The 27,287-nt window shown below is 37.0% G+C and overlaps 1 protein-coding gene across 18 annotated transcripts in view; it reads right to left on the reverse strand.

Moving 5' to 3' along the window:
* Positions 1-25,587, reverse strand: part of TAX1BP1 (Tax1 binding protein 1) — an 85,100-nt gene extending 59,513 nt beyond the window's left edge. For 10 of the 18 annotated variants that reach the window (XM_081534944.1, XM_081534941.1, XM_081534936.1 and 7 more), the window contains exons 1-5: positions 25,476-25,587; positions 18,457-18,625; positions 10,496-10,598; positions 4,665-4,852; positions 1,670-1,828 (exon numbers count right to left, since the gene is read on the reverse strand). In XM_081534944.1, the coding sequence (XP_081391070.1) occupies positions 1,670-1,828; positions 4,665-4,852; positions 10,496-10,598; positions 18,457-18,618 (612 nt within the window). In that variant the 5' untranslated portion in view covers positions 18,619-18,625; positions 25,476-25,587. Of the gene's footprint in view, positions 1-1,669; positions 1,829-4,664; positions 4,853-10,495; positions 10,599-18,456; positions 18,626-25,080 lie in introns of all 18 variants that reach the window. The other 8 variants (XM_081534945.1, XM_081534947.1, XM_081534942.1 and 5 more) reach the window with 1 other exon arrangement.
* Between the last annotated feature and the right edge of the window lie 1,700 nt (positions 25,588-27,287).

The raw sequence follows: 27,287 nt of genomic DNA on the forward strand, positions 1-27,287 counted from the left end.
AGCTAGGCACATATAATGAGATTTTATTATAACATTTATAATACTTGGGTATACCTGCTTAAAAAGTTCAAATTTAAAAAGTGGTTCCTTAGAATTCCCTGGAGGTCCAGTGGTTAAAAGACTCCGCCGAGCTTCCACTGAGAGAAGCAAGGATTCAATCACCGGTCAGGGAACTAAGATTCCACATGTTACACCACCCTCCTCCCCACCCCCACCCCCAAAAAATGGTTCTTTAACCAAATAGAGTATCTACCCCTACCGTAGGATACTCCTACTGCAGGACTGCAAGTATTCCCCAGGAATAAAACTGTGTATTTTAAACTAAAAAGGCTAATAGTAATAAGGACAAAAGACTTTACAGATGTTTGTAAGGAGACAAGGAGAAGGACATGGCAACCCACTCCAATATTCTTGCCTGGAGAATCCCATGGGCAGAGGAACCTGGTGGGTTATAGTCCATGGGGTCGCAAAGAGTCGGACACAACTAAGCTACTAACCCATAAGGAAATAAACAACTGTACACATTGCTTGATATTATGTTTACCCTCTAACTCAAGCAATCCTCAAACAGAATAAGGTAAATCTTTTTTGTTTGAGCCCTATCTGTATATCACCTCTGCTCAAGTGTACAATATACAATCACTCCACTAGAGTATAAAATGGCTCAATTAACAATTATTAAGCAACTGTTCTAGGTCTTGCTGCACAAAAGAATAATTGGGGGAGGGGGATAAATCGAGATGTTAAGACTGACATATACATTACTATATCCATGTAATGGACTACATGGGAAAAGAATCTAAAAAAGAAAAAGTAGATACATGTGTAACCAACTGACTTTGCTATATACCTGAAACTAACACAACATCGTGAATCAACTACACTACAATAAAAATTAAATTAAAAAAAAGAGTGGAATAGACTCCATCCTTAGGGAACAACAGGTCAATCCTGTCGATGAGCATAAGCATTTCCAACTAGTAACAATGTGAGATTGTTATATATATATAACCACAATCTGTGCAAGTTTGTCAATAAATCTTCTCAAGAAAATATTAAATACACAAGTCAATTACTAGGTGATTACTTTTTCCAGTGTTTTTGACTATTGTGTTAGATCCATTTGTATCTCTAAATTACACTGTTCTACACTTAAACTTTTTTTCTTAGCTTAAGACTCTGTGCCAATTTTTTTTAATTAGGTGGTTTTTAGGATAATTTATTGCATTTCTCACATCAATGATGTCATCAATGATTTCAAAATTATAATATTACATCTTATTTCACTGAATTCTGATTTTTAAAAAGTAATTTTAACTACTTTATTCTACTCTTCCCTTTATTCAGTGTTTATCATTCCTAATTGTATTTCTAAGCCATCTCCCCACCATCAATCACGTATTCTACAATTAGATGTAAAGCATCTAGAAATAGCTGTCAGGGACTATGTCACAAGCCTGATACCAAAAATATCAAAAGTATTTTAACCATTCACAACATAAAAGAGGCTGTGGCAGAAGGTTGACAGGATTTGACCTATCCCTGTACAAATATCTATCCAAATGCATTTTTCAACATGGGATCTTCACTCATTTTAATTGGTTCAGTTCCTGAAAAAAGTGGATTTCAGACAATATAACTCCAATCAGTTACATAGGACACAACTAACCTTTTGTTCTGCTTCCAACTGATCACATCTTTCTTTCTCATGGTTAAGTTCTCTTTCCATTCTTCCAACTTGTTCTCGAAGTTGTGCTGTTTCCTTTTCCAGAACAGCAATTAACTTTAACAGTTCTTCTTTTTCTTTCATTGTTTTCTCAATTTTCAACTATAAAACAGAAAACTCAAATTGTTTATAATCCTACAATATATTACAAATTCAGTTTTCCATTTCAAAAAAATAATGAAGAAATTTGTAGAAAGAACTTTTTTACATACTGTCTTCTTCATATGAATCAAACCCCTTTGTCTTCAGTTAAAAGTTCATGAATCTGTCAATGTATGGCAAAAACCACTACAATACTGTAATCAGCCTCCAATTAAAATTAAAAAAAAAGAAAAGTCACGAATCATAAATGTAAACCATTTTTGATTGGGCAAAGAAGAAAACATTACAAGAAGGCAGGTACAGAAGTAATGAATTTTATTATGAAGTTGCCTGCTAATCACTTTTCACATCAGTACTAAAAATAAGGCATATTTAGTTTCATGAGTGACAATTCTGGGCTTTTCTTATTTGGGGTAAAAATCAAGGAGAAAAATATGTACCTCTTCTTGAATGGAAATCTATGAAAAGTGGCAATTCTGGACTTTTCTTATCTTGGGTAATGATCAATGAGAAAAATATGTACCTCTTCTTGAATGGAAATCTTTGAATTTATTAAGAACTTCCTTGTGTGTTACATTAAGGCCTTCACCTATGGGATTACTATGAAGTTTGGGTTCTTTAAATACGGTCTTAGGGGTGGGAGATGGCAACAAATGTATACCTATGACTGATTCATGCTGATATATGTGGAAGCCAACACAATATAAAGCAATCATCCTCCAATTAATAATAAATTTAAATAAGATACTAAGAAATAGGTTTCTGTATGTACAAAACAGCCTCTATTTAGGTAAATTAAAACAAACTTTGTAAGTAAATGCAAATTTTAGGAAAAAATGCAGACTTTAACAATATAACTGACTCTTACATGAACCCTAATAGTTAACTTAGTTCAGGAACTTCAGTATTCTAAAAATTACCAAATTAAGGGACCTAAAATAGAAAATAAATAATATGGTCAATATTTTTCTTTCAGCAAGTAGTCTGATTCTAACAAGGGAAGACGAATGGAGACTCACAACAGAGGCATTATACATTTAGCTAAATAAAAAAGTTTTCCCCCAGTACACTCCAAATCAATTTTCCAGGGTCATGGAAACAAACTAATTATTTAAATACTAAAATGGCTCTTACGCAAGTTAAAGAGCTGGAAAATTTTTAAATGCCCCATCTCTTCCATCAGACTAAATGAAAATGACTAGAGTAAATGCCCTCAAAAGAGAAAAGTTTATGTATTCACTGAATTTCTATTTATTCTACCTATTTTTTTAAAAAAATTATTTTTGACTCTAAACTTTTTGGCAGCTTAAAGATTCACCTTGACCCAGTATGACAGAAACATCATAAAAGAACTAGTATTTCCCAGTGATTCATTTAATTGACATACACTTTCTAACAAGTTCACTGAATCTTAATCAGAAAAAACAGAAATTTTTAACTAAAATTAGATAAAATTGTATAGAAGTCCAATTCCTGCCCCCAACTTTGTATTCTGGTATCTTTCAAGCATACAAAATGGTTAATATTTTACAATGAACCTCCGTTCACCCATCATAATTATTATTTTGCCATGTTTATTTTATAAATACATAGATATGTAAGTTTATGTAATTTTTTTTTGCTAAAGCATTTGAAACATAAATGCAGACACTTCACTCCTAAGTGCACAAGGCAAGCTATCACCTAATAAGTACAGTCTCGTATTTAGCCACTAAAATTATTATAGCTAAGAAACTTAACAATAATTTTCTCACACACAATGGGTAGTCCATACTTAAAATAACCCACACTACTCCCAAAATATCTATTTTTTAAATACCTAAGATCCCATCAAGGTTCACAAACTGAAGAACTGTTACTCAATCATTTGTAATGCCAACAGTGCCCTAAATAATGTCTCACACTTGTACTAATTTGGTGCATTTTTAGTAAACTCTCTAAAGATTTTCATGAATGTAGCAATTTAAAAGATTGTCAAAAAATTGTTCAGACTATAAATACTTTATCTCAGAAACATTTACCTAAGAGACAGAAATTTAAATTTTCTCTATAAAGTACAAAGTACATTTTAAGAGTAGGAAAAAGAGAACTAAACTGTGCAATGTCCCAATTTACTTGGGAGCACAAAAGAGAGGTAGAGGCCAAAATGCCTGTTGCTTTTCTGTTGGAGGTCTTCTGAAATCAGGGTGGTCTAACAAGTATTCAAAAAACTCCAATATAAACACTGCATTCTTTGTAAGAGCTAGGCCTATTTCAGCATCTTTGACTAGCGTTCAAATACCAGGCTAAAAACCTTGATCATCAGGCAGTCATCACCACAAAATGTTTTAGTCACCCTATAAAAGTTACATTTCTTTATTTAAGATAAGAGAGGAATTTCTGGAAGGAGGAAGGGAATATATGAAAAAATTCACAATAAAAGTTATAGGTTCCTTCTAACTTTCTTAATTCAACTGTACAGTATCTATAATCTCGTCTTTTTTCTTCAGTTTGTTTTTGAAGGTAAATAAAATCAAAGACATAAAAGAGATTTACATATAAAAATCCATGTGAGTATACAGAATAAGTAATGACTTGCTGTAGACTAAATAGGAATGTAAATTAATCAAAAATGTATACTGAACTAATTATTTTTTCACAGAAACTCAAAAATAACATTCTAATTTGCTAGGTTTAGGGTAAAGACATTGAGCAATATCTTAAAATATGAATGATGTTCTAGTTTTCCCTTTTCAATAAGCACTAAAAATTAAGACATATGGCATTTTTTATACCTCTACATAGTAATTTTCTTTGGTGCAATGACTCCAAAATATTAATCACTGTTGGTACCTACCTCAAGAAGGCCAGCTTTTGTGGTCACCACCAACATATCAGAATTTCCTTCATCTTCCATAGTGAGCAGCTCTTCAACTGGAGAAGCAGCTCGAAACTGAAAAGGTGTACTTGCTCCACGAATTTCGCCCTTATGGGTAACATAACAGAACTGATAAAACTCTCCATCATCATTTGGAAGGTAATATCCTAAAAGGAGCATAAACAAAAAATTTATTATTTATTGTTATAAAATTATTTGTATTTAACAAATCTTGCCATCTCCTCTTATTACTGAACTTGCTTCTAGACACTCTCTTTCCTCCTTCATAAATCGTCTATCAAAACTAGACTCTTCCTTCTTCCCTAAATATGCCCATATTTTTCTCAGGTCTAAGATTACACTTACAGAATATTCTTTCCTTGTATTTTCACTTGGATAAAACCAATTCATCTGGGAGAGTCAAGTATGTAGTTTTCAATGAGAAAGAGGCTGGAGGAGAAGCAATGAAAGAGTAAGCATAAAAACCTAGGAGGACTAGGGGTAGGAATATATCAATTAAAGAAATGTTCCCTCAAATGACATTAAATGCAAAGGAGAGATATTAACAGAAGGAATATACTACATATGTGAATTGTGTAAGGGCAAAAAGAGGTTGAGGTCTACTTCTGCAGAACAAAAATAAGCTTTGGAACCACACATATTTATTCTGGAATCCCAGCTCTACCACTAATTATTATATATTTAACCTCCCTGAGCCCGAGTTTCTTATCTGTAAAAGACATCTGAAGCCAGCTATCTCAAAGCTTCAAAGTATCATGGATTATGTATACCATCTAGCCCACTATCTGACAAATGTTTTCAATATTTGTTCCTTTCTTCTTTAGCTCAACTGCTACCCTCTTAAATTTTGCTGGATTACAGCTCAAAATTAATCTTTACCTCCTCTCCAAAGCTCCCATGGTATTTTTTACATGTAAAAGGGGGAAAAAAAGACAAAAAAAAAAAAAAAAAAAAAAATCAGGACTCCCCAGGTGGTCCAATGGCTAGAACTCCGAGCTCTCAACGTAGAGGACCTGGCTTAGATCCCTGGTCAGGAAACTGGATCCCACATGCCACAACTAAATATATAGTGTTTTGCAACTAAGATCTGGTGCAGACAAATAAATGAAAATTGAATTAAATTAAAAAAAAAAATCCTCTACAGCATCCTTTGCATTACCATTACATATATGCTTTATAGGCAACATCCATCCCTGGAGGAAGAAATGGCAACCCACAGAGGAGCCTGGTGGGCTACCGTCCATGAGGTTGCAAAGAGTCGGGACACAGCTGAGCACATACATATAAACCTCAGAAATGCTGAGGGCAGATTATTAATAAATATCAAAATGCTGAAATCTCCCAGAATGACTTGAAAAAAGAAAGCATTCAATGATAGTGAAATGAAAGACATAGATGAATCTATTCACCTTATCTTTAATATTGATTCTGACCCAGAAGTCTGTATTCACTATGCCTATTATTACTTCATATCTTGAAAATTTTAGCCTTTATTATTATGATATCGATTTCACTTGACGTCCTTCTTTAAGAAATAGCTGATCTTTGTCCATGGGGGCGGGGAGGAGAGAAAATATAGTATTTGCCTGAAATATCTGGTGGTTCTTGAAAATAAGACAGAAGTTCTTAAAAGAACTGGAGGAGGGGGGTGTCAAAAACCATGGGAGCCCATCTGATAGAGCTTCCAATAGCCAAAGAAAGCTAAAACAATTTGAGCAACAAAAAAAATGATTACATTAGACTTTATCCCACAGAAGAAAATTTCCATGAATCCATGGAGAAGAGGACAACTCTTCCTAACATAATAATTCCAACAAATAATGTACAAGAAATGAGAATAAAAAGGCATCATCAGACAAACACAACAACAGTAACTGTTGTAGGTAAGACCCACTGATGGATACTAAAATTAATGAGCCCAAGTTTGAGGCGAAACAACATTTGCTTATCTCAAAGTTGCTCCCCGTAATATTCATTAAATTACAAAGAGAAAACTACTTTAATGTAGAGAAATCCAGCAGACATCACCTTAATCAAATGATCAAAACTAACATTACTAGAAATCAGACATTCAGACATCAAGTAATCTCTAGTACAATGCACTGAAAAGAATACATCACTTTCACGGTAATCTTCCTGAAAATGTATAGCTTCAATCTAATCACAAGAAATGATGGGAAAAACACAAAATGAGGAACATTCTACCAAAACAAAACTGAAAAGTACTCTTCAAAAATGAAAAGTCATGAAAAACAAGGACAGAATGAGGAACTATCACAAACTGGAGAAGAGGAAGATGATATGACAACTAAATACAATGTGGGATTACGGACTAGACCCAGGAACAGAAAAAAGGAAAACTACTGGAAATACTAGTGAAATCTGAATAAAGTCTGTACTACTGTAGTCAATAGTGTTGTACCAGTGTTAAATTTCTGTTTTTTTAAAAATAAACGGTTATTCAACATGTCAACACTAAGGGAAGCTCACTGAAGGGTAGATGAAAATTCTGTATACTATTTTTGCAACTGTACTTCTAAACTTATTTCAAACTACAAAGTTATTTTTAAAAATAACAGAATTCCCTATGGATCCAGTGGTTAGGATGTGCACTTCCAATGCAGGGGGCATGGGTTCCACCTCTGGTTGGGCAACTAACATCCTGCAAACCACAATAAATTTATCTAGCAATAAATTTTTGAAGTTTTTAAAAACTCCATCCTCTTAATACCTTCTACTAAATTTATTAATCTGTGGCTGAGTAACTTTGCAAATGGCCACTACATTTACTTTAAAAGCTTAAACAGAAAACAAAAATACAGTTTGACTAAGCAGCTCTGGTTTGGACATGACTGAAGCGACTTAGCATGCATGAGAAGGAAATGGCAACCCACTCCAGTATTCTTGCCTGGAGAATCCCAGGGACAGAGAAGCCTGGTGGGCTGCCGTCTATGGGGTCGCAGAGTTGAACACGAATGAAGTGACTTAACAGCAGCAAGCAGCTCTGGTATCATGGCATTAGAAATTCTACAGACTAGATATTCAAGGTCTGCTTTTTTTAATATCACACAAAAAAAAACCTCACTAGAAAACATAGCTCAGGATTTCTCTGGTGGTGCAGTGGACATAGGTTCAGTCCCTAGTCTGGGAAGATTCCACATACCACAGAGCAACTAAGCCCATGTGCCACAATTACCACAATTACCGTGCTCTAGAGCCCTCAAGCTACAACTACTGAACCACGTGCTGCAATCACTGAAGCCCACTATCCTAGAGTCTGTGCTCCCACAGCAAGGGAAGCCATCGCAATGGGAAGCCTGTACACTGCAACAAAGAACAGCCCCTCCCTGCTTACCTAACTAGAGAGAGCCCACACGAAACAATGAAGACCGGTACAGAAAAAATTTAAAAATGGTTCAATACCATTTAAGATACAAAATATAGTTATTCAGAGTTGATATTTAAAGCTACCTAGAAAGAGATCTCATTAGATCAATAACACTGAAAACAGGAAAAAGTAAAAACCAAACTCCAAGTTAAATTTTATAGCCTGTAACATTAGCAATCAAATTATAGTAAATAAATAAGGGTTCATTTAGGAAAACAATTATACCTATGCATATTTTATTAGCTGTTCTGAGTTTTGCATTTCAGGATTCTCATCACTACTCCACAAAACGAGCAAAATTATCTGGATTATGCTTAAAATTCCTCCTACCTCTAATATTATATAACCAAAACCAAGTTTTTCATGATTCTATCTTGAGTTCACTATATGACAAACGAGTCCTAGGCAAGCAGAAGCTTCTCTTTCTGAATTTCAAAGTAAAAATTATGATGGATTTTAAAAAACATGTAAATTAGCTCCCAAGAAAATGCTTTTACAGTATAAATAGAAATAAACTGGATGCATTTCTCTTTTTTAAAGTGCTTTTAAACTTTTTGCTGTCATAAATAAGCAAATTCATTAGTCACTATAACAAATTCTGTTAAGTTTCTTATTCTAAGAAAATTAATCACATGAAAACTTACCGGAAATAAAGCCACAACTTTATATCTCATAACACAATCAGTTTCAATATACACATTTGAATTTGATCATCTAAAAAAAGACCATGAATTAAAAGATAAACTACATATATAATTTGTAAATTTCTTAACCTATAAAACATCTATGAGGACCTAAATCTTTGTCTTTATTACAAGAACAAATTTTATCCTCTGAATATATATTTCCTGTCACAGTATATAAGGAAACTTTTTCTATTAATATGTATGCAAGCTATATGTGATCACATTGCCAACTGATAAACCTCGTTAAGTTTTTTTAAAAACATAAACCACCAAAAGCCAAAACACTACCACCATCTAATGCTGACAAAGATGTAATCCACAACTCTCTCTCATTGCTGGTGGGAATGTAAATATTGCCACTTTGGAAAAAGTTTGATGGTTTGATGGTTTCTTACCAATGCACGCTAAGTTGCTTCAGTTGTGTCCAACTCTTTGCAACCCTATGGACTGTAGCCAACCAGGCTCCTCTGTGCATGGGATTCTCCAGGCAAGAATACTGGAGTGGGTTGCCATGTCCTTCTCTAGGGGAAATTCAGAAAGAGAAGCTTCTCTTCCCATGTAGCACTAGTGGTAAAGAACCCGCCTGCCAATGCAGGATCGAACACACGTCTCTTTACATCCCCTGCATTGGCAAGCAGGTTCTTTACCACTAGTGCTAAATGGGAAGAATATATTTCAAAATATATTCTTATCATTCCAGCAATCATACTCTGATATTTATCCAAATAAGCTGAAAACTTACACATCCACACAAAAACCTGTGCATGGATGTTTATACCAGCTTTATTCACAACTGCCAAAACTTGGAAGCAACCAAGATATTAATAGATGAATGAATGAATAAGCTGTTACATCCATATAGGTGACTTTATGTGTATTAAAATATTATATTGAGACAGTCCATTAGCTTTCCCAGAGCAAAAACAGTCCACAATATAAATAAGACTAAGAAGAGCTTTAATACAATCTGAAGTCAGTTCAATTTTAATACAAAAATCACTCTGCAGCAAATTGTTACAGATTTCTAAATAAAATTGTTGTTTTGTTTTTAAAAAATAAAGCAACAGGGTGTATTTTTTTTTTTTTTTTACATAACAAGAAATCTGAAGGCAATGGCCAGCTGACCTTGATTTGGGAGCTCAGGCATGTCAAGACAAACATATGTGCTTGTCTTGGCCTTCTACCTCATGGCCACAGGAGGGATGCTGGAGCTCTAGCCATCACTTTGTGAAGGTGGAATGTGGGGGGAGGGACAATACTAGGTCTATCTTCCTCAAAAGTATTTTTTAAACTCTGTATATAATGCCAAGCTAAGATAAAACGAATTTTGCATTATTCACATCCATTTTTATAGGCAACTTTCCCTACAGAATTTCTACTCTATAAATCCCATTAATCATCTTTGTGATTTTCATACAGAATATTTTTCTCACCTTTAATCTGTCTATCTAGTATCAGTAACAGCATTATTTTCTCATTTGAAAAAAAGTGATCAAAAGACTTCAATGCAGAAATAAGGAAAACAATGTTTAATTGTCTACATAAAGTATCATGAGACCATCACTAGATATTTACATTCTATGACTTTTGATAAAGACAGACTTTAATTCAACTTCAGCCACTGGACACACTTAAGCAGATAATTACAACAGGGTACAACATTTTTAATGGCAATAAAACATCTAATTTCATCGAGTTCTGTTTTCAGTTCTTACCTTGAAATGCTAACACACAATTGACTGTTGATCCTTCTACATAATTTTCAGGCATAGGGGACCATAAAAACGTGTAATAATCACGAGCAGTACTCCATCCAACCTAAAGGAAAACAACAAAAAAGTAGATATTATAAAGTAAGTGGCTTAATATGAGTGATATCTTACAGCATACTGTTTTTTTACTGCATCCTGAAGTTAAAGCATGCATTAATATGTTGACAAATCATGGGCATTTTAACAAGCACATCAAATTTTTATTATAATTCTTTATTAAGCTATAACCTACTGCTATAAAAATCTGTAACAGTAGAACTTCTATGTATTAAAATGCAATCTGATATCCAATTTCCCATGGAAAATCTTAGTACACATATGATAAAATATAAAAACTTATGTTTCATTTAAATTTTGATTTCACTAAACGTTAAGTTTTTAAAAGTTATTTTATGCCTCAAATTTAAGTGTGTTTTTTTTAATCAGATTTCTCCTTCTTCCTTAAATCCACTAATTAAATTTCACTAGTCTCTCATCTTTAGCCATGATCTTAGTTTTCTGAACGTTGAGCTTTAAGCCGACTTTTTCACTCTCCTCTTTCACCTTCATCAAGAGGCTCTTTAGTTCTTCTTCACTTTCTGCCATAAGGGTGGTGTCATCTGCATATCTGAGGTTATTGATATTTCTCCTGGCAATCTTGATTCCAGCTTGTGTTTCTTCCAGCCCAGCGTTTCTCATGATGTACTCTGCATATAAGTTAAATAAGCAGGGTGACCATATACAGCCTTGACGTACTCCTTTTCCTATTTGGAACCAGTCTGTTGTTCCATGTCCAGTTCTAACTGTTGCTTCCTGACCTGCATACAGGTTTCTCAAGAGACAGGTCAGATGGTCTGGTATTCCCATCTCTTTCAGAATTTTCCACAGTTTATTGTGATCCACACAGTCAAAGGCATTGGCATAGTCAATAAAGCAGAAATAGATGTTTTTCTGGAACTCTCTTGCTTTTTCGATGATCCATCGGATATTGGCAATTTGATCTCTGGTTCCTCTGCCTTTTCTAAAACCAACTTGAACATCTGGTCCCATCACTTCGTGGGAAATAGATGGGGAAACAGTGGAAACAGTGTCAGACTATTTTTTTGGGCTCCAAAATCATTGCTGATGGTGATTGCAGCCATGAAATTAAAAGACGCTTACTCCTTGGAAGGAAGGTTATGGCCAACCTAGATACCATATTTAAAAGCAGAGACATTACTTTGCCAACAAAAGTCCGTCTAGTCAAGGCTATGGTTTTTCCAGTGGTCGTGTATGGATGTGAGAGTTGGACGGTGAAGAAAGCTGAGCGCCAAAGAATTGATGCTTTTGAACTGTGGTGTTGGAGAAGACTCTTGAGAGTCCCTTGGACTGCAAGGAGATGCAATCAATCCATCCTAAAAAAGATCAATCCTGGCTGTTCATTGGAAGGTCTGATGTTGAAGCTGAAACTCCAATACTTTGGCCACCTCATGCGAAGAGTTGACTCATTGGAGAAGACCCTAATGCTGGGTAGGATTGGGGGCGGGAGGAGAAGGGGACGACAGAGGATGAGATGGTTGGATGGCATCACCGACTCGATGGACATGGGTTTGGGTGGACTCCGGGAGTTGGTGATGGACAGCGAGGCCTGGCGTGCTGCGATTCATGGGGTCGCAAAGAGTCGGACACGACTGAGCGACTGAACTGAACGGAGTCTCTCATCTTTAGTAAGTCTTGCCTACAGGCATGGTAAATTTTGTAAAAATTTATTTTTACCTTTATTCCTAAGGTGTTCACACATACAAAATAACCACCTATATCCCATCAATCTCTAAAATATCTCCAACTTACAACATGAACATATACATTACATATCTGTTATTTTCCTGATGAACTGTACTGTGGTAATATTAGATGTGTTTTCAACAAATACCAGATAGACATTTGCCAGTATATCATGGCTTCCATGATGGCTCAGTGGGTAAGGAATCCACCTTCAATGCAGGAGACACAAGAGACTCAGGTTCAATCCCTGGGTCAGGAAGATCCCCTTGGAGGAGGAAATGTCAACCGACTCCAGTATTGCCTGAAAAATCCCATGGACAGCAGAGCCTGGTGGGCTACAGTTCAAAGGGTCACAACAAAGAGTCCGATGTGACTGTGCACACACAAGAAATTATGCATCATCCACAGGGTTTGGTTATACATATGTTCTATAATTCTGATTGACCTAGGATTAGATATTCCAGAGTACTGAAGATGGAAGAATCTTGTATTACTATCTTCAGCCTCTAAAGGAGTATTTTCAAACTGGAGGTCACAATCCAGTAGAGTTAAGTGGGAATTCAATTTAGTAATTCATACCCACATTTATTTGTTAATTAGAATTATAAAGCATCAGAGTGCATGAAGGCTAAGTATTGCTTGATGAAAATTTGTTTCAGTGTGTATTTGCATGCAACTCTGCTGGGTCAAATCACAGAATTTTTATTTCTGTGTGTCATGGTCAAAAACACTTGAAAGAAGCTTAAGGAAACCATCATGTAAGTGATTTCCCTGATCTAAGGCTCAGTTTTTTTCTCTCAGAATTGTTAGAAGGATTAAATTAGATAATAAACATAAAAGCAGCACTTGGCAGAGTGCCTGACCCACGATGGGCACTCCATAAAAGGTAGTTTTTGCAAGGACAGTATGCTGTAGTGATTAACAGCACAGAAAGTAAGGTCAGACTGTTGAAAAAGATCACTTACTAGTTATAAGATTTCAGACCAGTTATTTTTGTTGCCTCCTCTTTAAAATGGAGATAATAAGGCTTCCCTGGTGGCTCAATGGTAAAGAATCCACCTGCCAATGCATGAGACAGGTTCAGGGAAGATCCCACATGCCTTGGAGCAATGAAGCCCGTGCGCCACAACTATTGAGCCTGTGCTCTAGAGCCAGGAAGCCACAACTACTTAAGCCTAGACACCCTAAAGCATGTGCTCCACAAGAGAAGTCACAACAGTGAGAACTCCATGCACCGCAACTACAGAGTAGCCCCTGCTCTCCACAACTAGAGAAAAACCTGTGCAGTAACGAAGACCCAGCACAGTCTTAAAATAAATTAAAAAAATGAAGATAACAATCTCAAAGGCTTGTATGTGTATCAAATGAGGTAAGCCCTGTAAAGACACTTGGCACAATGCTGGCACGTGAGTGTCCATGAAATGTTACCATTAATACCCAAGGACACATAACCTATTAGGGACAGTGATCTTAACTCTAAGATGTTCTGTCCCTCATTCCCTATCTCCCAATGCTTCTAACATCTCCTGAAAAAGAGCCCATCTGAAGTATTCCCCAAAAGATAAACCTGATACAAGTTATACCTTGCATTCTTTGTCCCCATGTCGGTCCGTATGTTAGTATGGAAAGAAATACTATTCAAGAGCTACATCTTTTTTTGAAAAACATCTTGCTAACTAAGAGGCTCTACCTGGACCAGGTGGCTAGAAGACACGATTAGTGAGCCATGTATTTGTAATGGCGGACACACAGAACTGCTAATATCACAATTATATATACCTGTTGAAGTGGCACAGGGAACAGCAGTAATAAATAAGTTATTGTTTTAGAAAAAATACTACCCTTATCTTACAAATTAAGAAACTAGTAGAGGGCATGGACGATGACAGCGGCGCTGGAGCTATGGTGCGGTCCCCAGGGGGCAGTCCTGGGGGGGACGGCTTTGTCCCATCTGCTCTGGGAACCCGAGAGCATTGGGATGCTGTCTATAAGAGAGAACTGAAAACTTTCCAAGAATACGGAGATACAGGAGAAATCTGGTTTGGAGAAGAGAGTAGGACTCGACTAATAAGGTGGATGCAGAAACACAAGATTCCACTGGATGCTTCAGTGCTTGATATTGGAACTGGTGTTTTCCTGGTTGAACTTGCAAAATTTGATTTCTCTGATGTTACTGGAATTGATTACTCTCCTTCTGCAATACAACTTTCTGGAAGTATTATAGAGAAAGAAGGTTTGTCTAACATTAAGTTGAAAGTAGAAGACTTAATGGAGGGAGGGGGAGGGGGGAGGGGGAGGGGGAGGAGGAGGGGAGGGAGGGAGAGGGGAGGGAGGGAGGGAGGGAGAGGGGAGGGAGGGAGGGAGGGAGGATTGGTTCCGGGGGAGACGTAAATGGAGACAGATACAGGACATGAAGTAGCTAAGGCACTGAAATAAGTTTGCTGATTATGTACAGATGAATACAAAACCTAAAGAACAGTTTACAAATGAGCCTATGAATTTTTAAATTCTAGAAAAACATACACCAAACAAGGTGAGGGTACACTATGTAAGGGTATTAATTTTCTTTCTTTTGTATATACTGTAATTTTCAAAAATCATTACAAGAGTAACGATTCTTCTTTTTTAAAAGGAAAAACAGCAAAAATGCCTAGATATACACAAGCAGATGCAATGCTGATTCTAAGAAATATCATAAACAACATAAATGTCCCTCCATGAGATAAAATGTTACAGAGCTACTTATTAAGAAAGTGGCTACAATTTTAAGTGAAAAATTCAGGATATAAAAAACATCATATACTACTATTCCAACTATTTTCAAAATATATGCATTCAAAAAAGACTGAAAGTATTCTTCCTTTAGTTAAAAGAAAAAAAAAGGACGGAAAGGAAACTTTTAAAACATTAATAATGGTAACCACTCTTAATAGGTAGGGAGATTAGGGTCTGATCCCTGGGTTGGGAAGACCCCCTGGGTGGCATGGCAACAGACTCCAGTATTCTTGCCTGGAGAATCCCATGGACAGAGAAGTCCTGGGTGTTCACTGGAAGGACTGATGTTGAAGCTGAAACTCCAATACTTTGGCCACCTCACGCGAAGAGTTGCCTCAATGGAAAAGACCCTGATGCTGGGAAGGATTGGGGGCAGGAGGAGAAGGGGACGACAGAGGACGAGATGGCTGGATGGCATCACCGACTCGATGGACATGGGTTTGGGTAAACTCCAGGAGTTGGTGATGGACAGGGAGGCCTGGCGTGCTGTGATTCATGGGGTCGCTAAGAGTCGGACACGACTGAGCAACTGAACTGAACTGAACCATTTTCTGTGCCTCCATTCTAATTCCAATTTATCTTATTCAGCACTGTAAGATTAAAGTTCACTTCTAAACTCTATAACTCTCTCCTTAAAAGTTATTCCTCAGCTAAATATTAAAACAATCGACATGATCCAAATAAACTTTTCCCATTCATCTTCTAAAACTGGTACCTGTCCCAGGATAATTAAATTCTTTAACATTTTCTGAAGCACACTATACACTTTCCCTTCATTCCTTCCCCTTATAGTTACTATCTAGGTACTTTCTCCCTGCCTGCCTTGTCAATATATCCATCAAAATCATTCTGGACAGCAATATGCAGTACATATCAAGTACTTAAAAACACTCAATGCCATAACATCGTAATTCCAAGAATCCTATTAAATAAATGGACACAAAATAAAAAAAATAGTTTGTATTAAGCAGTGTTTAATGGTAAATATTTAGAAACATTTCCATGAATTTCACACTGCATTAACAGCATGTGTGTATACTTCTTATAGACAAAGTATAATTATTATTTACAGATATATACCAATATGTTAACAACGCTTATTGCTAGGTAATAGTATTAAAACATCATTTTTTTTTCCTGAGTTTTCCTGTACAGTTTGAAATTTTTACTACATGCTTAAACTTCCCACTGAGTTTTAAGTATCATCCAGGCAAAAAGATGGAAAGGGTAGTCTGCTCAAATTTATTTATTATATATTTATGTAAGTACTACTGCTTAAAGAATAGTTAACAATCCTTGGAGTGCACAAGAGACAATACATTAGCAATATGAAAGCCAAAAATAAGCAGGCAACGTAAAAAAAAGGAAGCTATAAATCAGGTCTTATAAAGGAGCCCTTTTTGGCACCCTAAGTTATTTGGTCTTGGCATTATCCCACAGAGGACGAAGAGCCACTTAAACAAGAGGAAAATATGTTACGATTTTCATTTTCTATTATATATAGAGCATTTTGAAGAACAGATAAAATGGAGGAGCAGCATAAGAATGAAAGCAGGGAAAACAGGAAACCTATTGCGATCATCTTAGAAGGAGATAAGGAGGGCATGAACTACAGCAGTGATATTAAAAATGTGGAAATAGGCAGTAAAACTGACACAATTGTGTTTGGCTGGATCTGATGAGACAGCCATAAACTTTTGGCGTAAACAATAGGTTATTAACAAAAAATGGGAGGGGGACCAGAAGACAAAAATAAGTAGTCTGAAAAAAAAAAATAAAGATTTATCTTCTTGAAATACAATTTATCACACATCAGCCGAGATATGCAGACTTCTCACTGCTACTGATGCTGCTAAGTCACTTCAGTTGTGTCCGACTCTGTGCAACCCCATACACGGCAGCCCACCAGGCTCCCCCGTCCCTGGGATTCTCCAGGCAAGAACACTGGAGTGGGTTGCCATTTCCTTCTCCAATGCATGAAAGTGAAAAGTGAAAGTGAAGTCGCTCAGTCGTGTTCGACTCTTAGCAACCCCATGGACTGCAGCCTACCAGGCTCCTCTGTCCATGGGAGTTTCCAGGCAAGAGTACACTGCACATAAGGAAAAGTCTGCAAACTACTTAGATTAACACTGAAGGTCTTCTGTGGAAAGACTGACACTTCATCTTCCTCCACTTCACTAACTCATTCTCATTAACATTCTCACCCCTGTGCCTTTGCTTATGCCATTTTCCTGCCAGGAATGCTCTTTTCTTCCCTCAATCTCATTTCCCTGCTCTATTCTTCCTCTCTGTCTCACTCTTCAAGAAAATACCAATTCTTAGTGTCTTTAACTTGTTATTCATCTCTTACATAAAATTAAAAATGATACTGAAAGCTTACGATGAATGTATCTTCATATTGGATTTTGACTAGCCTAAAGAAAATAGAATAAATAATTCACCAATCAAGCAACGCCAAGGGATGAGATTCAAAAAGGTACTGAAATATCATTAAATGCCAAAACTTTGTTTTGTCCCATACAGTTTTTCTGCCCTCCTCACTCTGTTAGGCCAGACTTTCACTACTTGATACTCTCAATGTACCTAATTCTAGCAGCTACTTTTCTTTCTTTCTACTTTAATTTAACTTATACAGACCACACAATCAAAATTTCAATACCTAATGGTCTTGGCTTTAACAAGTTATACCTAAAATAAAAATGGGCTTCTGAGGGAGAATCTAGAATAACCCAAGAGAAAAGTAAGTTTTACTGCCTGTACATTTACAGCATTACTTTGCTCAAAGGACATTCTTATTTTCTGGTTTTCCATTACATTCTGAAGACTTGAAATTGCCAAAAAACTTCCACCACTGTAATGATCATCTCAGTGTAATTTTCAACTGAACTTAACACATAATGGCAAAATATTAGAACTGGGACTCTTGCTATCAACGAATTTACTAGTCATGTAAAACAGAATACTCTTACTAAAGCATGGGACAATATGAGGAATATTTTAACAATGTGGGACAACAGAAAAGATAATAACACAGCTGTAGAGCTGTACAAAATTAATTACAAATGACAAGACCGTAAATGATATAGCAACCCAAAGGAAAAGATCACTTTAAGGAATGGAGAAAATGGGAGAAAAAAAATTCACAAAGAATTTTAAGTCAAACCTTTTGATCACAGAGAGGAAAGTCTGGAGAACTGAAGTTCCTAACATTTGTTGTACACTACCCTGCACTATTAAATATTTCAAGTTTACATAATGTTTTACATTTGACGTTTACAAAAATAATCCTTAATGTAGAGCTAAGACAAGTATAAACTAACTGTGAACATCTTAAGAAGAAAATAAAGAGTGCCTACATGGAAGAAATATGCAGAAAGTTATCTTACCTTGAATATACCAACCCAATCTTTTGGATGTGGATGGATATATGGAGTTAAAGTATAATGACATTCTAAGTGTGCATTAGGAAGATAACTCTTGGCCACATTTTGAAAGATGACATGGGCAAAGTTGGAAGTCTGCAATGGAACTTCTTGAAAGGATGTCATTGTGAATCTGAAACAAGTAAATTATACATATTTAATGTTACCAACTAAGAAAAAACTCATACCTTGAGAAAATATATAGCTTTAAAAGTAAATTACATGCATATTCTCAGAGAATTATTGAAAAGACATACTTCTTAAATACTGGAACTCCTTTAGATACGATTAAATATAAAAACACAAACTGGGAAGTAATTAATTTACAAAATGGTTCAGAAAGTTACACAAGTTAAAAAAAAAAACGTAAAAACCAAACTTTCACCTCTCCTGCAAAGCCTAGCCCTCTGCTTCTCTTGCAAACCAAAAGCAGTATTTCTATGTTGAACCTCTGAACTTGCATCACTTTCCTCCCTAATCCAACCTATTGCATCCCTCCACACTAGGTTCTAGGCTCCTATAACCTAGAGCCTAGTCAACCTCTCTGTCATGCATTCCTGACTCACATTCATGATCCCCAGTTTTTCTGAACCCCGGCTACATATCAGAATCATTAGGGGGTCTTAGAAAAAAACAATGACTTTTTGGGACCTGGGCATTGCATGCAAGTGTGTGTATACGCATTTTTTTTAAGCCTCCCAAGTAATCTTAATCCTGTATACAGCCAGCACAGAAAAATACTATTTAGACTGACTCAAACCATCAATTTAAGTCTCCATTAGCAGCTCTCACAGATTCCCAGACCTGGGCTGTCTTCTTGGGCTTCTGGTACACACTTGTTCAAATCTCTCAAATGATATAAAATCTCAGTTGGTCTACTTGAAATAGTTCAGCCTATTTGTTCATCTCTACCTATACCAATTCTACCCATTCATTCTACCTTGATTCCAACATTACTGTACCCTTTCCATACAGTTACTGATTAAAAATAAATGTATTTTTAAATATATAGTGTCACTGAAATACATGCTGTTGAGAATCTATTATAGATTCAGTGAGTGCTCACTAACTTAGCACTAGCTAGCAGATGAATGGTGAAAGTGGCCTATAAAAATCTTCAAAACCTAAATGTTTTCCATATTATTTGCTCTACTTTTGAGAAAAATGATAGAATTTACTCAAAAAATCTATCTCTACAGTGTGTCACACTTACGTCAGTCATTGTTTCTACAGTACCATGTAAGAAACAATGCCACTGACACTATGGCACTTGCTTCTGAGTCATCAAAACAAGAATCTCTGTAATAATGGGGAAAACCGGGTTAAGACATTTGCTAACCAAATTATTCTAATTTACTTCACCAGTTCATTAAGTTTCTACAGAAGTAACACTAATCACATTTTTTTTTTTTTGGCCACACTGAGAGGCTTGCAGGATCTTAGTTCCCAGACGAGGGACTGAACCTGGGCCAAGGCAGTGAAAGCATTCGAGTCCTTACCAATAGACTAACAGTGAATTCTCAACACTACTCACATTTTAACAATTACTAAGAAGTCTTTATTTCTAGGAAGATCTAAGATAATATGCTTTTCCACATTTCTCTTGTTGATCTGAAATACTAAAGCTAATCTTTAAAATTCTGAAATAAGACTTCAGAAAACATCCAATTTTCCTTTTGTGTTTTCTCTGCTTCTGTTATGGTCAAGATACTGTTTTGTACTTTTAGGATATACAATATACTGGACATCCCACAAAGAGACTGTCATTCGTGAACCTGAAAGCTACTGTGGCAGAATACCAGGCTTGATGTCTATTGGCCTCTCCCACCTGAGGTTTACCAGGATTCTAAGGTAAAGAGAATGCATTCAGTAGTAAATTTCCTGTATCTTCTGCACTAACAAAAAGATTTTATTACCAACAACCCTACTTCACAGAAAGACTTAACAGTCAATGGTCTCCAGCTGTTGCTCCGGCAACCTAAAGTCTTCAGGAAAATGAAAAGGTAGCACAACACTAGAAACTTTCTAAAGTAAGTGTTCATTACTTTGTTTCTTTGAATAGTCTGAGCAAATCTGGGCCCAAAGGGATGTCATGATGTTAATGAAACCACTCATGATAATCTCCTTTCAAGTTTAGTAGCTTCCTAAAAAAAAAAAAAATAAAAACCCTTGATTCCAGTTTTGAAAAAATGTTCACTACTTGTTATAAAAAACCCATGAGAAAGACTATAGCTAAATTAACTGAACCAAACTCTTTTAGATACAACTACCAAAACTGAGACAAGTGAATCAGTAATGTTTTTCTATGAAGAAAGTGAGTATTTAAGTTTCTCTGAGGAAGATATTCAGCAAGAAGAAAACAAAGTTAGCTTAGGATGCGTTTCCCATGTTTTTCATTAAAAGTCATTTAAGAATGAAACTTTTTTCATAAAACTTAATATGTTTCCTAAAGTAAACTAAATCAAAGCAGTATATGTTATACAACAAGGTAGGAGAAGGAAATGGCAACCCACTCCAGTACTCTTGCCTGGAAAATCCTATGGACAGAGGAGCCTGGTAGGCTGCAGTCCATGGGGTCGGACACGACTGAGCGACTTCACTTTTACTTTTCACTTTCATGAGTTGGAGAAGGAAATGGCAACCCACTCCAGTGTTCTTGCCTGGAGAATCCCAGGGACGGGGGAGCCTGGTGGGCTGCCGTCTATGGGGTCGCACAGAGTCGGACACGACTGAAGTAACCTAGCAGCAGCAGTGGAAGTTAAACTTTTGTTTAACCTCAATTACAAGAGCTTTTAAAAACCAATAATTAGACTTTTACTTCATTGAAAAGTTTTTAAGATATAAAATAACAAAAAGGTATATACACATATGTGGGCGTCCCAGGTGGCTCAGTGGTAAAGAATCCACCTGCCAAAGCAGGAGACACGGGTTCAATCCCTGGGTCAGGAAGATCCCCTGGAGAAGGAAATGGCAACCCATTCCAGTATTCTTGCCTGGAAAATTCCATAGACCAAGGAGCCTGGTCTTTTATAGTCCATGGGACCGCAAAAGAGTCAGACAACTTAGCAACTAAAACAATACACATATGTATTTATGTATGTACATGTGTATATATGCTTATAAATGTATCAAAAGGGACTAAAAAGCACACACCACAGTCTTTACTCATGACAGCTATGTGTGAAAAGAGGACTTAAGAGAACTTCAACTTTTAACTCAGTTGACTGAATTTTTACCAGGATATTTAATGTACTATTTTCATTATTTTAAATAAATACATTAACAAGAAATTTAATTTTTAAACCCTCTCCCCAAAATTCAAGTTTTTAATACAAAACTCTATCAGATATTAAATATATTCATGATGCTTATAAAATCTTTAGAGTAAGATAATTTGCAATTATCCCATTAATAACCTTCATTAATCTCTCTCCAACACTAACCTTTTTAAACATTTCAATCTGACTATAACTACAGAAATATTTTTACAAGTCATTCCATTCTCATTACTTTTTTAATTAATTTAATTCCAATATAACGTCTACTCATAAAAAAATTAACAAGGATGAATGTTATCTGAATGTAACTACAACATGAATCAACCCATTTTAAACAGTAAAATATCTAATTCCCATACAGTTTATGTTTCATTCTTCACACAGATAAGAAACGGAGTGAAAAGATGGGAAATCTTTTAAAATCGGTGAAATTGACTGAGAATGTTAATGTACCACAATGATTCACAGGCAGATTTACACACACGGCCAGCTCACAGGCGCACACACAGACCCACACACCACCCAGCGGGGAAGTGAGGCGCAAAGTCACTGCATCACCTTGTGGTAGTGCTTGGAAGTGTAGCTTCACTGACATCAGGAGAAAAAGAACAAACTCCGCCTCAGCTGGAGAGGAAATACAACGCATACCACAAAAGTAGGAGTGGCTTTACCGTATCCAATTTTGTTTCCCATTCTCTATAAAGTACACCTCTAGAAACATGGCAAACAAAACATAAATAAATAAACCAAACCGGACTTACCAAGAAAAAGAGTAAGGGGACGGAAAGAGCAAAGGGGATCAGCTGTATGCTGGCAGATGGAAACTATCTTTTTGGTGGTAAACATGCTGTAGTATATACAGAATTAGAAATATGTTATACATGAAACTAATGTAATAAACCAAAGTTACATCAGTAAAAAATAAAAAATCCATGAGAACAGTTCAAAAAAAAAAAAGAAAAAAGACATATCTGGCCAGGAAACAAAGTCTGAAATACTTTTACATGCTGTCTGCAGTGCCCTCTTCCCTGTTTTCTACTGTATTCCCTAAAATCTCTAGAGTTCCTTTTATGTGTTATGCTGTGAACTTAACTCTGTTAAGTCTTCGGTCTAAAATCCAATTTTTGTTATTTTTGAGATATTTTCAATATCTAAGGAAAAACAGGTAATATGCAGTGGGCACTCAGGTAAGTAGCTAAAATAAATTGGTGGGGGGGGAATTTCAGTGTTATCTTCATTTCTTCCTCTTGGAACTTTTTCAAGCCCAAGCCTGATCTGGCTTTTCTAGTAGCATTTTTCCATTGACTTCTGATACTCATTTTACTTAACTAGACCAAAATCTGTAAACCTTAATCAAATAAAGTAGGAAGTTGACCATAGTAAGAATTTCTGTGCATTAAAATGTACAGAAAATTAAACTTTCTAATTTGGATATTTTATATAATTTGCTAATTCTAACACTTAGAATTCAAAAAGAAATAAGATAATTTTATTCTAGGTGATACTATTATTATGATGATTGTGTTTTTTTCAAAGTCCTTACCAGTTAAAGATGATAAATTACAGGCGAAATATCCTGATGTCCAGGATTTGCCTTAAAAAACTCCAGGGGTAATAATCCAAGATTAGCAAAATAGTGAGTCTTTAAACTCTTCTCTTTTTGAGTATTTTGAAAATTTCCATAATAAAAGTTAGTAAAACCAAAGTAGACAAAGACTAGTAATAAAAACTCACATATGACCTCTTGCAATAGAAACACATTACACACAGTGGTTGAAATACTCAGTAAAAAATTTTTTTTTAATTTTCAGTTAATTATATATGAACTCTCAAACTTATTTTCCAACAGTTCTGGAAGAAACTGAGTATCTGAAGGGAAAAACTACAGCTAATATTCTACTTGCTTCCAATTATTCACATTTCGGCTCAAAGACTTTCAGCTGGCTTACAGACCAGGAAAGAATTACCAGCGATCTTTCTGGAAGGCAGAAGCAAATCCACCAATTTGTCAGTTTACACGCTCAACAGTCCTCCCAATCTCCAGAACTCTTACAGCTTGAGTACCACTACTCATTACACTCTGCCAGGTGTCAGCACACCACTTAATTTTGTTTTAAATGGTGGTTTCTAAAAAGCTGTGAAACTGACTATTATATTAGAGGGGAGGGAATCTACCTTCCTGTAAGAGTTTGAGACAAACTAAACTTTAAAAGGCCAGACGTGGTTATAGCCAAAATTTTACTTAGTAGTATCGAAATTCCAAAAGAATGCAATCCAATAAATTTCACATGTGAGGTAATGCCCCCAAAGCAGTAAAAAGGGAACATGGTTAAGACCTTTCAAATATATTCATCTTTAAAAAGGGTCGAAACTTATAATTCCAAAATATCCGTTATTTTGTTAAGTAAAGGATGTTTACCAGTTAATTCTACGCAAATAGCTGCAGCCATAATTGTATAACCAGGGGTGAGCAATTTAACAACGGAATGACTAGAAAACATAATCAAGTCTTCTTTCAAGAAATCAACTTTATCCTTGATAAGAACAAAACCAAGGCCCTTTCCATACCCGAATAGCACTCCAAGGGTAATTAGCCCACTTTGTTTTTAGACTTAAATGTTACTCAATTAATCTCTTTAAACGCTTTTGGAATTGGGCTCCAAAACTACAATTAGTAATTCCTGCATGCAGCTATTCTATAACTAGCGAGAGTTGAAAACTTAAAAGTTTTCCTGTGCCTGACACAAAAACGATTCATAACTACTCTGAAAACCTAAAATATATGCAGAAAATCAAATGACACAGCGTTCTCAAACAAAATGATTACCAATAAGGTAATACGTTTATCAGAACACACAAAACAAACGCATATTCATCTCTTAGCAAAGATTCCCCAAAATGACGAGCGCCTGTCGGGACTTGTCCACAACCTGCGGACCTCCGGGGTGTTGGGAGAGTGTGTTCTGAAATCAGGACAAGTTGCCTAAGCAAAGACAAACATGACTCTCCTCGGAAGATTTAAGATCCCTTCGAGCACAAGGCGTGACAGCCCTTTATTTATAAGCAGATAAGAAAAGCGTTCACTAACTCTATAGCCCAGGCGATGTTGGAGATCTAGCACAAACAGCTAACTCCGCCCACGGCCCGCGGCGCACGGAGTCCCCGCCTCCCAATCTACTGGCGACCCAAACCAAAACACTTGGGTTTCACTCCGCACGGGCAAACCTGCGTGTCCCATTTCGACACGACCTAGATGTTTTCCTAAGCTTACCTACCCCAGCAGCCCAGACGCTACCCACGAAGCACTCACCCTAGAGTAGAGCCTCCGACAAAGCACTTTCTTTTCCGGGGGTCTCTGGCTACTCGTCCCCAGCCAAAGGGCCCACATCCCACACGGCTCCCCTAAATCGCCAAGGCCTATCCCAGGGCCTCCCCGCCGTGTGGGGCGGCCACCCGTCGCTTTTTCCAACTCCTTTGCTAACCAAAGTTGTCCACACTCCCGTCACAATCACAGTCCGGGAGGAAAGGTTTGTCCTCGGGAAGGAAAGCATCGTCATTCGGTAGCATCGTCACCACGGAGACCATTCCCGAGAGTAGTCAGGCCCCTAAACTCCAGAACTGAGGGGCGTATCACGAGCCCCGACAGAGGTCCAGGGGACGTCCGCCCCACGCAAAGCACTGGGGCGGGCTGGGGAAGGCGCTTACCGAGTGAGGAATTCCCGGGAAGAGCGGAGTGTTACAGAGGTTTCCCAGCTTCAGCCGCCATCAGCCGCCGAACCTCTTCCGCCACCACAGCCTCCCTCTACCGACCGGCTACACCTCCAACACAGCCAAAAGCCGGTGACACGTCACTTCCTCCCATGGACCCGCCCCTTCCGCCGCCGACGTCGCGCGGAGTCGGTCGGGCCTAACCGCTGAAATATCAATCCGATCGCACCCGGCTGTTAACCACTCTAGCTGCCGACTGTAGGCTCCTGGACCCTAACGAACCCGAACCGACCTGTTCCCTGGGCGCGGCTATTCCTCCACTTTCTTCCGCTTCGCCGCTTTCTCTCAGATACCTGTGGCAACCAAACAGGATCGGTTTAGATAATGCATTTTTGAAGTTTTAATTATTGTTTTAATTGAAAAGTACTTACCAGTTAAGTGGAAAGGGTAGCCCAGAGATATAGGGGCTGGTGCCGTGTCATTGCCTGGATGTTTATAAATCTAAGCGAACCCAGTTATTCTGTGGCTCGGAAAGTAGACAATCGTAGAAGCAAAGGAGGACCACGCGCCTGGGGCTGCTGCAGCCTCTCCTGGGCACTTTCCCAATTCCTGGTGATAGACCAGTCCGGTGCTTACTTAACTAACGGATTTTGTTCTCTGAAATCTCGGTTTCTCCTAGGAGATTTTCAGTTCTAGTGCTCTATGATTTTATTTCCTCTTGTTCCAGCAGTGACCTAGTTCTATGAATTAACTGCTTTTGTTACCTGTTGTTCTGTGTGCTTGAATATAGGTAGCCCTGTATTCTCTGTTCAGTTGTAATTTCTACAGTCACTTTGTTATATAGCTTACCGCCTTAAGAGTATTCAGTTTAAATCCTAACTCCACGGAAGCAAGTGCATTCTGTTCTAATTCCTTATATTCCTGCATTGCTGTAAAGCTCTTGATAAAATTTGCAACATCACCAGTGAAGAAGGAATAGTAAATGCTGCTGCTGCTGCTGCTAAGTCGCTTCAGTCGTGTCCGACTCTGTGCGACCCCATAGACGGCAGCCCACTAGGCTCCCCCGTCCCTGGGATTCTCCAGGCAAGAACACTGCAGTGGGTTGCCATTTCCTTCTCCAATGCATGAAAGTGAAAAGTGAAAGTGAATGTCGCTCAGTCGTGCCCCACTCTTAGCGACCCCATGGACTGCAGCCCACCAGGCTCCTCTGTACATGGGAGTTTTTTCCAGGCAAGAGTACTGGAGTGGGTTGCCATTGCCTTCTCCGGATAGTAAATGAGATCAAGTCAAATGTTGAAGCATCTCCTAAATTCAGAAGATACAAAATCCTCTTCAGTATACTTGACTTCCACATACTTAAGATAATGTCTAATCTGCCGACTGAAAGATAATGTCTAATCATCTGCCGACTGATTTGTTTCCTATATATTAAAATCTTTGAACTTGGTATGGTTCTGTATATCACACTTGATCACAGATTTCAGAAGAATCTTTACAGATGAGTACCAATCTCATTTTGCAGATGAAAATGATGTGTTAATTTTAGTATTCACTGGCATTACTGGTAGCAACCTTCTAGTAGTAGTCTGTGTCTCTTAAGAAATGTAAAAAATAATTTTAAAGAAATGTAAATACAGCAGTGAACTTTATAAATGTAATTTTTCAGAAGTATCACTTCATATTTTTTAATCACATGATTTATTTGCATGTATTACCACCAATTTTCAGTTAATGAAGTCAGAAAAACAGTATGCCCACCTTTAATAAAAGCCATATCGGAAAGTACTTTTTGTGTGTGTATTTTTAATT

This window comes from Giraffa tippelskirchi, chromosome 10 (assembly GCF_054371585.1).
Source record: "Giraffa tippelskirchi isolate mGirTip1 chromosome 10, T2T-mGirTip1v1.2.pri, whole genome shotgun sequence".
Taxonomy (NCBI): Eukaryota; Metazoa; Chordata; class Mammalia; order Artiodactyla; family Giraffidae; genus Giraffa; species Giraffa tippelskirchi.